The following is a 16376-nucleotide window of genomic DNA, read 5'->3' as shown; positions in this document are numbered from 1 at the left end:
GCCGTTTGTCCGATCGGAACCAAACCAGTGCAGAAAGACCCAGCGAGTCTCAGAGAGTCAGAGTCCTATTATGAAAAGTTATCAAATACATTTTGAAATTCTGATTTATCGTCAAACGGTATGCCAAAACATTCGTAGTGGGTGTGTCCATTTGACTAAAATGGTTATAACTTTTGAACGGATTGAGATATTATCACTGAATTTGGTACACATAAGTATGGGCTCATTGTGAGGACACAACATATTGCACACCTTTGCCTTTTGGTGGCGCTATAATAATTAAAAAAACAAAAATGGCTCTAACTATGGAACCGTAGGTCAGATTGACTTGAACTTCTGCAGTGTTTTTGTCCAAGGTGCCATAAAGATATATGAGGACAGTCGCATATCTTTACAAACATGGTCGTCATCGACCAATCAGCTTTCAGAAGCTTTTATATATTGTTAAATAAGGCCGATCTGAACTAAACTTGGTATGCTTATTTGTCTCTTGGCCCAAGAGGTCTGTACAAAATTTGACAAAAATTGGCCACCGGGAGGCGCTATGGCATTTTACATGCATGAAAATCATTGTATATACTGCTGTGTTGCACAAAGAAACACGTTATTCATGCCATATTGTGGATCTCTTAATTCTGAACAACTTTACCTTGAGGACCACTGGTGTGAAACAAAACGTTCAATAAATACTTGAGATTATTTAAAAAGATGAATTTTTCTTAACTATTCCTAGGCCATTCACCCGATTGAAACCAAACCATTGCAGAAAGATTCTCTGGAGTCCCAAAATGAAAATTTATCAAAGTAATTTTGATATTTTGATTTATCATTAAACGGTACGTCAGAACGTTCGTAATGGCCGTGGCCTCTTTTCAAAAATGGTTACAACTCTTGAACAGAATCAGATATTGCCACCAAATTTGGTGCACATATGTATGGAGTAATTCAAAGGATGCACGAAAATAATTGTGCATCTTCACCTCTTGGTGGCACTATAAAAGTAAAAACTTTCAAATGGATCTAAATATTATGGGCTGATTGACTTTTGCAGTGTTTGCATCTAAGGTGCCATCAAGGTCTATAAGGACAGTCATATACCTAGAAAACATGGCCACCATTAACAAAATCATATTTTAGCAGCTATTTGATGTAGCCCTAGTTCGGTCACCCGATCGGAACCAAACCAGTGCAGAAAGATTCTCTGGAGTCACATTAATAATAATTATCAAAAAAGTATTAAGCTTTGATTCAATGTCACAAATCTACACCAAAATATAAGCTGTGTGCATTTGACATATGAAAAAAAATGTCATACCTTTGCCTCTTGGTGGAGCTATAACTGTCAGGAATATAAAAAATACCAAATCTGTGTGAAACCGCACCTGATGTTTAGGTTGGCTTGACTCGTCCCACATCATTCGGCGTAGACCCACAAGTTATTACTTTTCTAAGGGATGGGGGGTTATGGTGTACCCCTGGGGGGCAAAAAACATACCGAAAAATCCCATAGACTTTGCATGCGACAATCTTTGACGGATCATATCAGAGTTTCATAGAGAAATGTAGGAGGACTCATTTCATATGGCCTAGCAAGCCGTTTTGGAGCATTACATGCGATTTGGGGTAAGATGTATCCCTGGGGGGTAAAACATGCCCACAAATGTACCATAGGCATACTATGGCAAGGGTCTCGCCAATGAAAACAATTGTTTTTTTCCTAGTATGACAAGACAATGAAATTTGTGGGATCATATCTCCCAATCGTAATGTCATAGAGACATAGGGGCAGGCTCATATCACTCGGGCTACCAATCAGTCTTTATGTATCATCTTGGAAATGGCGTAGCAACCATTTACAGAATCCTAGCAACCGCCCCATAGACTTCCATTCAAAATGGCTCAGAATGATATCTGCAGAACGGTCGTAGACACTTTGGGATTGGATCTTTTGAGTCAGGTTAGTAATCAGCCAATAAGAATCTCTCTGGTCACTAGCAAGCCACGCCCTAGCAACCATTTAGAGCACCCTAGCAACCAGCCCAATTGACTTCCATTAAAAAAGGCTGAGAGGGATATCTTTGGATCAGGATGTACTAGAGACATGACAGTTGGCTTGTGTCAATTGGGCGAGCAATCAGTCTTCATGTATCCACTTGAAAAACTACTTAGCCACACCCTAGCAACCATTTAGAGCACCCCAGCAACAATCCCCATTGACATCCATTTAAAATGGCTGAGTGTGATATCTTTGGATCAGAATGGCCTAGAGACATGAGAGTTGGCTTGTTTTAATTGGGTTAGCAATCAGATTTCAGGTAACATCATGGAAACTATTTACTCACAACTTAGCAACCATTTAGAGCACCCTAGCAACCAAACCCCATTGACATCCATTCAGACTGTCTGAGAGTGATATCTTTGGATCAGAATGGCCTAGAGACATGATAGTTGGCTTGTTTTAATTGTGTTAACAATCTTTCTACACGTATCATCATGGAAACTACTTAGCCACACCCTAACAACCATTTAGAGCACCCTAGTTACCAAACCACATTGACTTACATTAAAAATGCTTAGATGGGGATCTCAAGATCAGAAGGTTTTAGAGACTTCTGGTTTCATTATTTAGACTCAGGGTAGCAAGGAGCCTTTTGAGTATCACCTTGGTAACTGCCTAGTAACCAGATGTGGTTATCCTAGCAACCAAGTAACAAATCACATATTTCTGCACCAGAACATCATAGAGACTTCCGGCTTCATTCATTTGACTCAGGGTAGCAAGGAGCCTTTTGAGTATCACCTTGGTAACTGCCTAGCAACCAGATGGGATTACCCTAGCAACCAAGTAACAAGTCACATATCTCTGCACCAGAACATCGTAGCAAGTTGCTGTTTCATTAATTTGTCTCAGGGTAGCAAGGAGCCTTTTGAGTATCACCTTGGTAACTGCCTAGTAACCAGATGTGGTTATCCTAGCAACCAAGTAACAAATCACATATCTCTGCACCAGAACATCATAGAGACTTCTGGCTTCGTTCATTTGACTCAGGGTTGCAAGGAGCCTTTTGAGTATCACTTTGGTAACTGCCTAGCAACCATATGGGGTTACCCCAGCAACCAAGTAACGAATCACATTTTTCGCCAATTGTCAACAAATTTAGTTTAGGCAGGATCTATTCCATCAATTTGTTTTATTTGTCATCCACTGGGCCATTTCTGTCAATTCTGATCATTTTGGTTCTTCACATGTGCTTGGACCCCAACGATTGCCGCTTGAGGCTATATTTATTTATTTATTTTTATACACAATTTACAATAATATTTAATCTAACTACACAATGATGACTCTAAGACTTTAAAGATATGATGATCTGTAATGCTGCTTTGAATGCGTGTTGTGAAAAGCGCTATAAAAATAAATTACTTGACTTGGCTAATAGAATGTGAAACCACGTTGAAGTTGGTGGGTTCTTGTTTATGGTTGGAAAAGTGTTGGCTAATGGCTATTTTTACCACACAGTAGGGGCTCCGGGCCTGACATACTGACCCCCAGTCCTTAAAGTCATGTGACACCCCATCCATCAGCGGGATACATGCATGCCCCTCTACTCTGCGATGATTGGCCCAAGCAGGTAGTACACGTGAACACGAGCTGATCGTTGGCAAAAATGCAATTTTGGTGTCGGCTGAGCTCAACAGTTCACTCGTGCCGCACATATCAACCAGCAGCAGGAGGTTATTTCTCTCCTGAGCCGAAACAGCGTTCATTTAACACACTGGGCTTTATGAAGACGTTTGACCCATTTCCCCAATTTCAAATACAGTAATACAGGTATGCACTAACTTAAATGTTATGTTTGCTTCAGTAGGGTCCATTTAAAGAGATGCTTGCACTCAGTTAATTCGTGTTCCTGCATGCAAGTGTGTGTTTTTTTTTTTTTTATAACCATATAAAGGAAACTCTATTGTGCCCTGGCTGGGAAACGACTACTACGAAACCAGGAAGAGACATGCACGCTGGCCAAACCACAGTGGATATTAGGCTTAAAAGCTTTCAAATATACTAGTGAAAACGCGTTTGAGAATCAACGATAAAGCCAGAAGAGGATGTTCTAGACGAAGGAAGTAGTATGGTATGGCGTGATGGTATGTTTAACCCATGGCGAATGCTGCAATATCAAATGAGTTCCAACAGTTGTGCATCAAACAGTTTGTTTGTAAAGTTGCTTTGCCAATGTGTTGTACTGCAATGCATCATTTTCTGTTTTAAACTTCGAGAATAATTTTATCTTGTGCTTCACTTTGACATGCCGGAACAATACCATATAGGCTATGGGGGAAAGCGAGCATAATGTATCATATCAAAGCTAGTACAATGTTTTACAGGTTTTTTTTTAGCGTGAAAATCATTTGAACTCCGGCTGTGTATTTTTACTGTGTAAAAGTAATTCTATTATATAGTTGTTTGTTGCTTGCGCATTCTAATTAATGTAGCATCTGTTGAAAATGAAGACTTTCGTGAAACAACTTATTCCTTCGGGAAGTGAAATCACTACCCTTACATGGTAACATGATATAACGAATACTGTCGTTACCATGAGGAACCTAGTCGTTTGCTAATTTTGAATTGGGTTTTGATGTTGTTTTTTTTTGTTGTTTTTTTTTTTTTTAAATGTTTGATATAGATTATAATGAACACTAGAGGGTGCCCAACATCCTCATGCATTGCATCCTTATCTCTTTGTTTCTCAACATGCAATTCCAAATCCCCTCCATGGCCTCCAGCTAAGATAAACTTGTTTGACTGGCTTGCCCCACTTACCTGCTGTCTTTGCATAATGTATATAATTTCATACTGAGTTTTTATTAAGCACTGCATGCTGTGCCTAATGATTAATTATTTCATAAGGCTTTTAGGCCTATATTAAACACTGCATGCTGTGCTCTAATAAAGTAGACGATACATGAGAAATATAAATTGGTTATGTTTTGAAACATTCTTCAGTTTTCAACCAACATTCAGAGACCTGAAATATAAATGTATGGAAATAATGGACATGTGTTTCTGTATTTTTAGTGTGTCTGGCTGCCCTCCCGACGAATCCACCATGCCGATCGAATTGGCCATGCCACTTTATCTGTCAAGTGATGAGTTCCTGAACATGAGGACTTCTAAATACAGCAGGCCCTTGCGGCCATGTATACATCTGTGTCAAAGTTCCAAGCTTAGTTTTAGCTCGTTTAGGCAGCAGTCAGAATTGAATGGGGTCAGTGCACCCTTAGCGGTGCCCGGCAAGGCCAAAAAACAAGTCTCTTTTGCTGACCACAAGGGCCTTGCCTTGACGATGGTGAAGATCTTTTCTGAATTTGATGACCCCTTTGACATCCCAACTGACATTGAGCAGTTTTTTACCTCTTCGCTGACTCTGTCAGAGGGGAAGAACGAGTTAAGCCTTGACTTTGACCAGCCATCTGCAGATTACTTAAAGTTTCGACAACGTATAGAAAAGGATCACGTCTGCCTCGAGCACTGCATGCTTAAGGAAAAATCTATAGTAGGCACAGTCAAAGTCAAAAACCTTTCCTTTGAGAAGTCGGTTAAACTTCGCATTACATATGACACTTGGAAGAGCTACACAGACATGGAATGCCAGTATGTAAAAGACACTTACACCGGCACGGACCGTGACACCTTTTCGTTCGAAGCAGGTTTGCCCGATCAAGTGCCTCCATGTGAACGCATTGAGTTTGCCATCTGCTATGAGGTCAATGGCTTTTCAATTTGGGATAACAACCAAGGACAGAATTACAGAATCATTCAGTCAACACTGAAGACAAATTCAAATGACTCAAGTGGTGGCCATCAGCGATATGATGTGAGTGATTGGGACACTCATTTTGACCGATATGGCAGCCCCAGATGTTCGAATGGAATCTTTCCCAGTTGGCCAAGTTATGCTGGATATGAAGACATTGGCCCGTATTATTAAGCTTAAGGCATAAAATGCCTCGCAAGAAAAATTGCTCAGGGCAACCGTTCCAGCTAGCAGAAAAACTTTAAAAACCACAACACCTTTTCCGCTGTTCTTTGGCCTCTAATTCTATCGACTTGTTGCACAGTAAAGCAATAAAGACATTTGAGATATTTTTTGTCAATAATAATGGATTATATTGTGCAACAGAACATGTATTATATGTATTAACAAGCATTATATTTTTACAAATACTGTTGATGGTGCAATACAAATATGTAATTGTGGCAAATTGCACGTTTATTTTCCAATGACCATCAGGTGCTTTGAAGCTAGCAGGTTTGTATGTTCTTGAAGTTGATTTTGGGTTTTGAATGGATTTATTAACAATTCTCCCATAGCTACTGCTTTCTATGCACCTTATACAGTAGTATGGTGTTAATTGCATTCTTAACATTGTAAGTGAATCTGCAGGCCAGTATTTAAACTGTTAATCATGAACAAAATTGCAAGAGGTTTTTCTGTCGGGGAGTCAAATTTTCAACACTGAGCTTGATTTTGATGTGAAAAGTCTTGCGACGGGCACAGAGAGAATGACCTAAGAGAAGATCAGTTTTTCCCATTAATGTGAGACCATGAAATTGGACATTATGCAGTTACTGCTGCTTTCCATATATGTGTTGTTTTTTCCTGGACTAGTTTTAAATGATGAAGAAAAAACTCTAAAGAAAGTAACCATATTTCTGTAACTTTGAATTAATAAATGTGGCTTATACTCACTGTAATTTTCTACACAACAGGATTATGAGATTAGTGTTGGTTGGCAGTTAAGTTGATGTGTATTGATATAATTTGTTCTATATGCACTTTAATTTGTTGTCACTCATTTTAACCTTTCTTGTTTGTAACTGAATACAGATGTGTGAGAACCACTTTAAATATGTTGTTGTTAAAATGTTCTATTGGCGGTATTTGGTATGTTCAATATGTGCATTTTAATGCAATGTTTTAATTTTTTTTTTCTGGTCACTGAAAACAGTAAATAAAGTATTGGTATCTGAAAACAACAGATATTTGACTTGTTTCCTTTCTTTAGAAATAAAATATATGTGTTAAGTTGTGAAAGGCATGTTTATAATGAGCATTGGTGTTTTGGTTCTACAGTCAACCTGTTGTTTAAAGTGGTAAATGGCTATAAAATGTATACCAGTACTTTTGTCATACTTGGATGCCAATATTAATGCGTCTTTTAAACTTTCAAGAATCGATTTTAAAGGGATGTTCCAGGTTGAATTTAAGTTATGTTCAGTCGAACAGCATTTATGGCTTAATGTTGATGACCACAAAAAATTATTTTTACTTGTCACACGTTTATTTAAAAAAAAAAAAACCTTGTTTACAGTAAGACATGGTGGAAGTGAATGGGGCCAGTTCATAAACTTGAAAATACAGTATAATTACATTATATATGTAAACTGATTTTAATGTGATAAAATCACTTAAATATCTGTGTGAAGTTATAACCAATAATAAGAAGTCAGTAAACCCTGTTATGTGGTAAACAATTTAATGCCACTAAATCCAAATTTCTTAATTTTTTTTGTTTGCTTTTTTCCCCCTAAAATCATGTTAACATGCATAATGTTTTCGTCTTGTGGCTATACTTTTGAAACCGTGTGTTTTTTAATGTTAATGGACTAATGGACTGAATTAACTTCCATTGTGTTTTACTGTAACAGTGATTTTTTATTAGTTATTTTTGTATTATGAATGAATGAGGGACGAGTCTTGCGATTCGGTTTGAGGTGCTTTTATTTGGGAAATTATTGATCTGAGGGTGTTTTCATTGACGACTTCCTGTATGCTCAAACGTCATAGGTCAGCGTCAGTTGCTTGGCGCACATTTAACAAATTGTATCTAACCAGAAGTTGATGATTTTGCTAATTATATATCATATCTATACAAAATAAACTTGAGAGTTTGAGACAAGCGTTTAGGTTCCCCATACTCGCTAGGACGAATTTAGCTTAAAAGAGATATATTTTAATCGCGCGAAAAACACAAACTAGCGTTTCTGAAATGAGCTAGACTGTCAAAACATGGAGCCTCAGAAAGAGATCAGTCAACCTGCAAATAAAATCGCAACGCCTGGGAAAGATCAAGAGGAACGATGCTGCTCTAATGTGAGTGTCTAAACACCTACAGTCTTACTAAAATTAACTGTATTTTGCTCTAATGGTTATTATTGGTGTTTTTCAAGAAGCATGCAGCTTGCAAAGTGTTGAAACAAAGCTATTGTTATTTAGAGCAACCTCAGAAATGTAAATGACAGTTCGGATTGTACAATGAGATTGATCGTTAAAGACTGAAACCGCTAGTTTACCCAAAAATGCTAATTCTGTCATCATTCTGTCAACATCCTTATGCTGTTCCAAACCTATTATGACTTTCTTCTGTGGAAAACATAACATCCTTAGTCACAATTTATTTTCAATGCTTCTTTCTTCCATAAATGTAATTGAAAGGTTACTGAGGCATTCTGCCTTTCTCTTTTGTGTTCCACTGAAGAAACAATGCTATAACAATTCAAGGGAGATGAAACTATACCCTCTAATTGAACAAAACAATTCGGAGAGAATACTAAAGCATTGTTGTGTTTTACTTGTCTCACTCAGACCTGTGATAAAAATGAGGAGCAGGAACCTTTGTCCCCAAATCAGGGAGATTTCAGTGATCCAGTATATAAGGAGATCGCACTGGCGAACGGCACCATTAACCGAATGAACAGAGAAGAGCTGCGTGCGAAATGTGCTGAACTGAAACTTGATACACGGTACTCAGAGTAAATTAAATGTATATGTGATATATAGAATTGTTATTTTGATCCACTAACCATAAAATGGCCACGTATCATCAGATTAATCAGTCTGGCCAGCATATAGATCTGCCACTAATTTTTTTGTCTTTATGGTCTTATCAGAGGTGTTATGGATGTGCTGAAGAAGCGCCTCAAAAGCTACTACAAAAGGCAAAAACTGCATTCAGCTGCTGCAGGTGGTAACAGTGATGTATACTATGACTACATCTGTGTGGTAGATTTCGAGGCAACGTGTGAGGAAAATAACCCACCTGACTACCTTCATGAAATCATCGAGTTCCCCATGGTTTTGATTGACACACACACTTTGGAGATTGTGAGTTGGTGAGGGAATAGTCTGGCAAATAGGTGCTTGATTCTTGCCAGGCAAATGCAGTAAAAGTGTTTGAACTATATTTAGAGCTCTTTTTTTTTTTTTACATTGCATTGTTTCAAATAGGAACAATGAGACTTATCTTAACATTAATTCACGTATTATTATTAATTCTTTTAAAGGACTTTAAGTTTGTCATTTCATTCTGGTCATTGCAGGTAGACTCATTTCAGGAGTATGTGAAGCCAGAAGTGAACCTGCAACTCTCAGATTTTTGTGTAAAACTTACCGGGATCACGCAGGCAAGATTTCATAAAATGATTACTGAGTGATATGTGTTTTGTGTTCACGTTCTCCTGGGAAGTTTGTACTACAAGGTTGGAAATTGTAAATATGATGCAATGTGCGTTCAAGTGATTTTACTCTGAAAGAACAGACTGTTTTGTAATTTCATATTTCTTTCTCTCTTTTTCACTTACTAGCGAAGACAGGAAGCTTTTTTTTAGCACCAATGCAAAAAAAAAAAGAGCAAAGCCACGCATTAGGTGTGTAATTAATGCATTGTCTACAGTGCATCCGGAAAGTATTCACAGTGCTTCACTTTGTTACAGCCTTATTCCAAAATTGATTAAATTCATTATTTTCCTTAAAATTCTACAAACAATACTCCATAATGACAACATGAAAGTAGTTTGTTTGAAATTTATTACAATTAAAAAAATAATTTACAGCTTCAAGTCTTTGTGTATGATGCTACAAGCTTGGCACACCTATTTTTGGGCAAGTTTCTCCCATTCTTCTTTGCAGGACTCTCAAGATCCATCAGTTTGGATGGGTAGTGTCGGTGCACAGCCATTTTCAGATCTCTCCAGAGATGTTCAATCAGGTTCAAGTCTGGGCTCTGGCTGGGCCACTCAAGGACATTCACAGAGTTGTCCCGTAGCCACTCCTTTGTTATTTTGGCTGTGTCGTTGTCCTGTTGGAAGATAAACCTTTGCCCCAGTCTGAGGTCCAGAGCGCTCTGGAGCAGGTTTTCATCAAGGATGTCTCTACATTGCTGCATTCATCTTTCCCTCGATCCTGACTAGTCTCCCAGTTCCTGCCACTGAAAAACATCCCCACAGTATGATGCTGCCACCACCATGCTTCACTGTAGGGATGGTATTGGCCAGGTCATGAGCGGTCCCTGGTTTCCTCCAGACATGACGCTTGCCATTCAGGCCAAAAAGTTAAATCTTTGTTTCATAAGACCAGAGAATTTTGTTTCTCATTTTCTGAGAGTCCTTCAGGTGCCTTTTGGTAAACAACAGGTGGCTTGTCATGTGCCTTTTACTGAGGAGTGACTTCCATCTGGCCACTCTACCATACAGGCCTGATTGGTGGAGTGCTGCAGAGATGCTTGTTCTTCTCCACAGAGAAACACTGGAGCCCTGTCAGAGTGACCATCAGGTTCTTGGTCACCTCCCTGACTAAGGCGCTTCTCCCCCAATCCCTCAGTTAGGCCGGGCTTCCAGCTTTAGGAAGAGTCCTGTTGGTTCCAAACGTATTCCATTTACAGATGATGGAGGCCACTGTGCTCATTGGGACCTTCAATGCTGCAGAAATGTATCTGTGCCTCAATACAATCCTGTCTCGGAGGTCTACAGACAATTCCTTAGACTTCATAGCTTGGTTTGGTTTGTGCTCTGACATGCACTGTTAACTGTGGGACCTTATATAGACAGGTGTCTGCCATTCCAAATCATGTCCAATCAACTGAATTTACCACAGGTGGACTCTAATCAAGTTGTAGAAACATCTCAAGGATGATCAGTGGAAACAGGATGCACCTGAGCTCAATTTTGAGTGTCATGGCAAAGGCTGTGAATACTTGTGATTTTTGCTTTTTAGTAAATTTGCAAAGATTTCAAACAAACGTCATTATGGGGTATTGTTTGTAAAATGTTGAAGAAAATAATGAATTTAATCCATTTTGGAATAAGGCTGTAACATAACAAAATGTGGAAAAAGTGAAGCGCTGTGAATACTTTCCGAATGTACTGTATCTTTTGTATCATTCTTGTGCGATCACATATAATGATGGGAAATTTAGTTTTTTGTCGCTGCATTAACCAGCTAAATCAGGCTTACTTTCTGACAAGTTTTATCATTATTCTTCATTAACAGTACAAACTAAACTGCACAGTTAAAATAAAGTAAAAGTAAATTATTAGCAATAACAATTTGCTTCAGCCATGATTCTTAAATTGACATGCCCCCAACTCAGAAAGGTGGGCCTACAAGCAAATCCAGAGTTTCCCCACTCGTAATTTTGACTGCATTCAACTTGTAAATACAACCATTCCGACATGACTTGAATGCACCATTTTGAACGCACTTTTTGCTTTGTCCTCACTTCTTATTGTTTAATTATTATTTCAGATAATGGTGGATGAGGCAGATACATTCCATGCAGTTCTAAAACGAGCAGTTTCTTGGCTACAGAAGAAAGAACTTGGCACAAAGTACAGCTATATGTTTTTGACAGATGGGTAAGAATGGATTAGTATTTTAAGGCATTTTTTATATTCTGTATGCAGAGGCATACTTTTCAAAGAAGTACTACTTTATATAGTCCACTGTCTTTCTGTGTAGGTCATGGGACATGGGAAAGTTTCTTTATACTCAATGTCGATTGAGTCGCATCAGATACCCAAAGTTCGCCGGAAAGTGGATCAATATCAGAAAGTCTTATGCAAACTTTTATAAGGTATGTTTTCATGTATAGTTTTTTTAATGATTTTTTATTTCTACAAAATTGCAGTGAATAAATAATAAATATTTTTTATAGAACCATATAAGGGAAGTTTTTGTTCATTTGAATGTGTATATAGAGGATTTTGATATCTTAAAGTGTTAGTTCACTCAAAAATGAAAATTATTTTATTATTTACTCACCCGCATACCATCCCAGATGTGAATGACTTTCTTCTGCTGAACAAAAATTACGTTTTTTTTAGAAGAATATCTCAGCTCTGTTGGTCCTTACATTGCAAGTAAATAATGGCCAGAACTTTCAAGCTCCAAAAATCACAAAGGCAGCATAAAAGTAATCCATATGACCCTAGTGGTTAAATCTGTATCTTCAGAAGCTATATATTAGTTGTGAGTGAGAAACAGATCAATATTTAGGTCCTTTCACTTTCATATTCTGTCATATTTTGAAAGTGAAAGTGGAGATTAATGGTTTAAAAAAAAAAAAAAAGCACTTAAATATTGATCTGTTACTCACCCAAATGTATTGCTTCTGAAGATATGGATTTAACCACTGGAGTCTTATGGATTACTTTTATGTGGACTTTTATGTGATTTTTAGAGCTTTGAATATCTGGTCACCATTCACTTGCATTGCAAGGACTAACAGAGCTGATATATTCTTCTAAAAATCTTTGTTTCTTCTGCAGAACAAAGAAAGAAAGTAAACCAAAGCACATTTGGGATAGCATGAGGGTGAGTAAATTATGAGAAAATGTACATTTTTGGGTGAACTATACCTTTAAATACTCAGACGCATCAAATAAATTAAAGGTGAGAGTGCCTGAGGTTTTGTAGAGGACACAGGAGGCGTGGGAGTAGCAGTCAAGAATTATGCAAAAACATTCATTATTTTGTTGGTCATGAGTCTTATGTTGGTCTCTCTCAGGTTCCCCGTACTCAGACTAAACTAATCTGCATGCTGGAGAATCTCGGGATGCACTACGAAGGGCGTCCCCACTGTGGTTTAGATGACTCCCGCAACATTGGTAGAATTGCTATCCACATGCTAAAGGACGGCTGTCAGCTGCAGGTAAACGAGTGCTTGCATTTAGGGGAACCACGGAGCGTGCCCATCTCTGCTCCCATTGAAGGAGCACCAGCACCTCAAAATCCCAGGAGCAGAGATTAAAAAAGACACTCTTTTTACAAAAATAACATGTTATTTCTTTGATGTGAACAAACAGATGTTGATGTTGAATTGAAACAGAGGGCATTGGTCAGCCACAGTGATCACATTTAAGGGAAGAACTTTGTGTACACCAGATAATTTGGGTAAACTTTAAACTTTGTTCTGGAAAAATTGCTCCGTTAATGTGTACTCTTTTAATTTGTGATATAACCTTTGATGCAGTCATTCACATTAAAGTGGATCAGGGTTCAAGATCAGTATGGTGATTCTGTGCTTTCACCCTTACAGCCAATTGAGTTTATGTACTGTATTCTGAAACCTGCTACTGAGGAATTTGCAAACTGAAATAGCACAAAGGTTGCTAACCAAACTAATTGCCTTTTGTAGTAACAGTCATTATTTCAAGCCTAACTGCTGGATGATTAATAATTGCACTTTGCTTTTTTCATCCATGTTGCACATTCTCACATTCTTGCCTCAAAACAAGAAATGTAATCCTCTATACAACTGAAATGATACATTTGTATACAATTATTTTGCCAATAAATTATGATGTCACTGATTGATGTTTTTGTAATAATTTATAGATTTTCATGTAAATATTTAGTTTTTCCTGTTTTCTTGAGGTCTGATTTGCAGGTGAACTACATTTTTGTTGATTAAACTGATTAACTTGGGTACTTTGCACCCTTAAACATATATTTTTAGCTGTTTTTGGTTATGTAACATGTTTTGTCAACACAAAGTTCACATTTAAGGCCACCATATCTCTTAATTTATAAAGACCATGCAGTACCAAGATAAACAAGGGAGTAGATGTAAAAATAACACGAAGCACATTCAGTCTTTTGTATTACTAGTTATTTTGAAATGTTTGTCTTAGGTCAGTTAGGATCACTATATTTTAAGAATGTGAAATGTCGGGATAAAATTATTTATTTCAGCTTTTGTTTATTTCATCACATTCCCAGTGGGTCAGAAGTTTACATACACTTTTAGTATTTTGTAGGATTGCCTTTAAATTGTTTAACTTGGGTCAACATTTTGGGTAGCCTTCCACAAGCTTCTCACAATAAGTTGCTGGAATTTTGGCCCATTCCTCCAGACAGAACTGATGTAACTGAGTCAGGTTTATAGGCCTCCTTGCTCGCACATGCTTTTTCAGTTCTGCCCACATATTTTCTGACCCTTGGATTGAGGTCAGTGTTTTGTGATGGACACTCCAGTACCTTGACTTTGTTGTCCTTAAGCCATTTTACCACAACTTTGGAGGTATGCTCATTTGCAACCAAGCTTTAACTTCCTGGCTGATGTCTTGAGATGGTGCTTCAATATATCCACATCATTTTTCTTCCTCGTGATGCCATCTTATTTGTGAAGTGCACGAGTCCCTCCTGCAGCAAAGCTCCCCCACAACATGATAGTGCCACCCCCATGCTTCACGGTTGGGATGGTGTTCTTGCAAGCCTCACCATTTTTTCTTCCAAACATAATGATGGTCATTATGGACAAACAGTAACATTTTTGTTTCATCAGACCAGAGGACATTTCTCCAAAAAGTAATGATCTACGTCCTCATGTGCACTTGCAAACTGTAGTCTAGCTTTTTATGGCGGTTATGAAGCAGTGGCTTCTTCCTTGCTGAGCAGCCTTTCAGGTTATGTTGATATAGGACTCATTTACTGTGGGTATATATACTTGTCTACCTGTTTCCTCCAGCATCTTCACCAGGTCCTTTGCTGCTGTTCTGGGATTGATTTGCACTTTTCGCACTAAATTATGTTCATCTCTAGGGGACAGAATGCGTCTTCTTCCTGAGCTACGTGGTCCCATGGAGTTTATACTTGCATACTATTGTTTATACAGAAGAACATGGTGCCTTCAGGCATTTGGAAATTGCTCCCAAGGATGAACCATACGTGTGGAGGTCCACAATTTTATTTCTGAGGTCTTGACTGATTTATTTAGATTTTCCCATGATGTCAAGCAAAGAGGCACAGTGTTTGAAGGTAGGCCTAAAATACATCCACAGGAATACCTCCAATTCAGTACACCTCCTATCAGGAGCTAATTGTCTAAAGGTTTGACATAATTTTCTGGAATTTTCCAAGCTGCTTAAAGGCACAATTAACTTGTATGTGTATGTAAACTTCTGATCCACTGGAATTGTAATGTCAGTTAAAAGTGAAACAATCTGTCTGTAAACAATTGTTGGAAAAATTACTTGTCATTCACAAAGTAGATGTGCTAAATGACTTGCCAAAACTATAGTTTGCTAAAAATGAAATCTGTGGAGTGGTTAAAAAAATAGTTTTAATGACTTCAGCCTAAGTGTGTGTAAACATCTGACTTCAACTGTAAATGGGGCCAATCCGTAAACGTTAAAATACTATTAAAAAAAAATAGCCACAAAACAGTAACAATATGCATGTTAACGTGATTTTAGTGTGATAAAATCGCTTTTTTATCATTTCTTTATAAAGTTATATCCAATTTTACAACTTTGTTGCCATGATGATGTAATGTCAACAAACACTAGAACCTTAAAATGACGTTTTAAACCATTTATAAATCAAATAATATGTTTTATTATTTGATTTGTAAGAGTTTTAACAGAAGATTTATTTGAAGTGCTTTTATAAATTTGCTTCAAAAAGCATCCCATTTCTGCCTTTTAAACACTCCAAAAACTAGTCCCATTCACTTCCATTAAGTGGCTCACTGTAATCTCAGTTTTTGCTTCTTTATGTTTTTTTTTAAGAAAAGGACAGATGAGTAATTTTCTTTGTTTGTGGTAATCAACATATGCCACAGATGCTGTCGATTGAGCTTAAATTGAATTGAACCCGGAATATTCCTATAAGTGTATGGAATTATGGATGTTCTCTTTCTGTCTAATTATAGAAACATGTCGGTATTTCAATTGAGTTGATAAATTACGGTGTAGTGCTGTAATATATCAGGACTAATGCAGCTTTACATCATCTCCAGCAGATCGCGCCATACAACACGTCTGTAAATAAACGTAAACAACACAAAGCCCACCATCCATAGTGTCAATAAAGTGAAATGTTAGGCGTGTTTGCATCGTTATAGTTACATGTTCCACTCATTATGCTTTTGTTTTTCTTTCCAGTTTGTGCTTATCATGGCACAAAGAGAAAAGTCCCCTTCATATCTTATACAAACAATATCCAGCTGTACCTTCTCGTGTGCTTGAGAGGACAGACATGTTTTTGGAACCCGCTATTATTTACATTGTGTAGTGCACACTCCTATAAACATGA

The 16376-nt window shown here is 37.7% G+C and overlaps 2 protein-coding genes across 4 annotated transcripts; both read left to right on the top strand.

Annotated features, from left to right (window-relative positions):
• The first annotated feature begins 3693 nt into the window (after nucleotides 1-3693).
• On the top strand, nucleotides 3694-7034 carry LOC127627914 (protein phosphatase 1 regulatory subunit 3B-like). Of its 3 annotated transcripts, XM_052104529.1 has the most exons (3): nucleotides 3720-3832; nucleotides 3957-4146; nucleotides 5078-7034. In XM_052104529.1, exon 3 carries the CDS (start codon nucleotides 5109-5111, stop codon nucleotides 5988-5990), a length of 882 nt encoding a protein of 293 aa, XP_051960489.1. In that variant the 5' UTR covers nucleotides 3720-3832; nucleotides 3957-4146; nucleotides 5078-5108; the 3' UTR covers nucleotides 5991-7034. The 3 variants fall into 3 exon arrangements, with proteins under 3 accessions (XP_051960490.1, XP_051960489.1, XP_051960488.1); XM_052104530.1 differs by lacking the exon at nucleotides 3957-4146 and having other exon boundaries at nucleotides 3694-3832; XM_052104528.1 differs by lacking the exon at nucleotides 3720-3832 and having other exon boundaries at nucleotides 3846-4146.
• Nucleotides 7035-7856: 822 nt separating this feature from the next.
• Nucleotides 7857-13645, top strand: LOC127627858 (3'-5' exoribonuclease 1-like). Its single transcript, XM_052104451.1, has 7 exons — nucleotides 7857-8156; nucleotides 8649-8806; nucleotides 8954-9167; nucleotides 9383-9466; nucleotides 11586-11695; nucleotides 11799-11913; nucleotides 12847-13645. Exons 1-7 carry the CDS (start codon nucleotides 8073-8075, stop codon nucleotides 13087-13089), a joined length of 1008 nt encoding a protein of 335 aa, XP_051960411.1. The 5' UTR covers nucleotides 7857-8072; the 3' UTR covers nucleotides 13090-13645.
• The last annotated feature ends 2731 nt before the right edge of the window (nucleotides 13646-16376 follow it).

Source organism: Xyrauchen texanus, chromosome 34 (assembly GCF_025860055.1).
Source record: "Xyrauchen texanus isolate HMW12.3.18 chromosome 34, RBS_HiC_50CHRs, whole genome shotgun sequence".
In the NCBI taxonomy this organism is placed as follows: Eukaryota; Metazoa; Chordata; class Actinopteri; order Cypriniformes; family Catostomidae; genus Xyrauchen; species Xyrauchen texanus.
The sequence above is the reverse complement of the archived record's forward strand: the minus strand, read 5'-3'. Positions and strand labels throughout refer to the sequence as shown.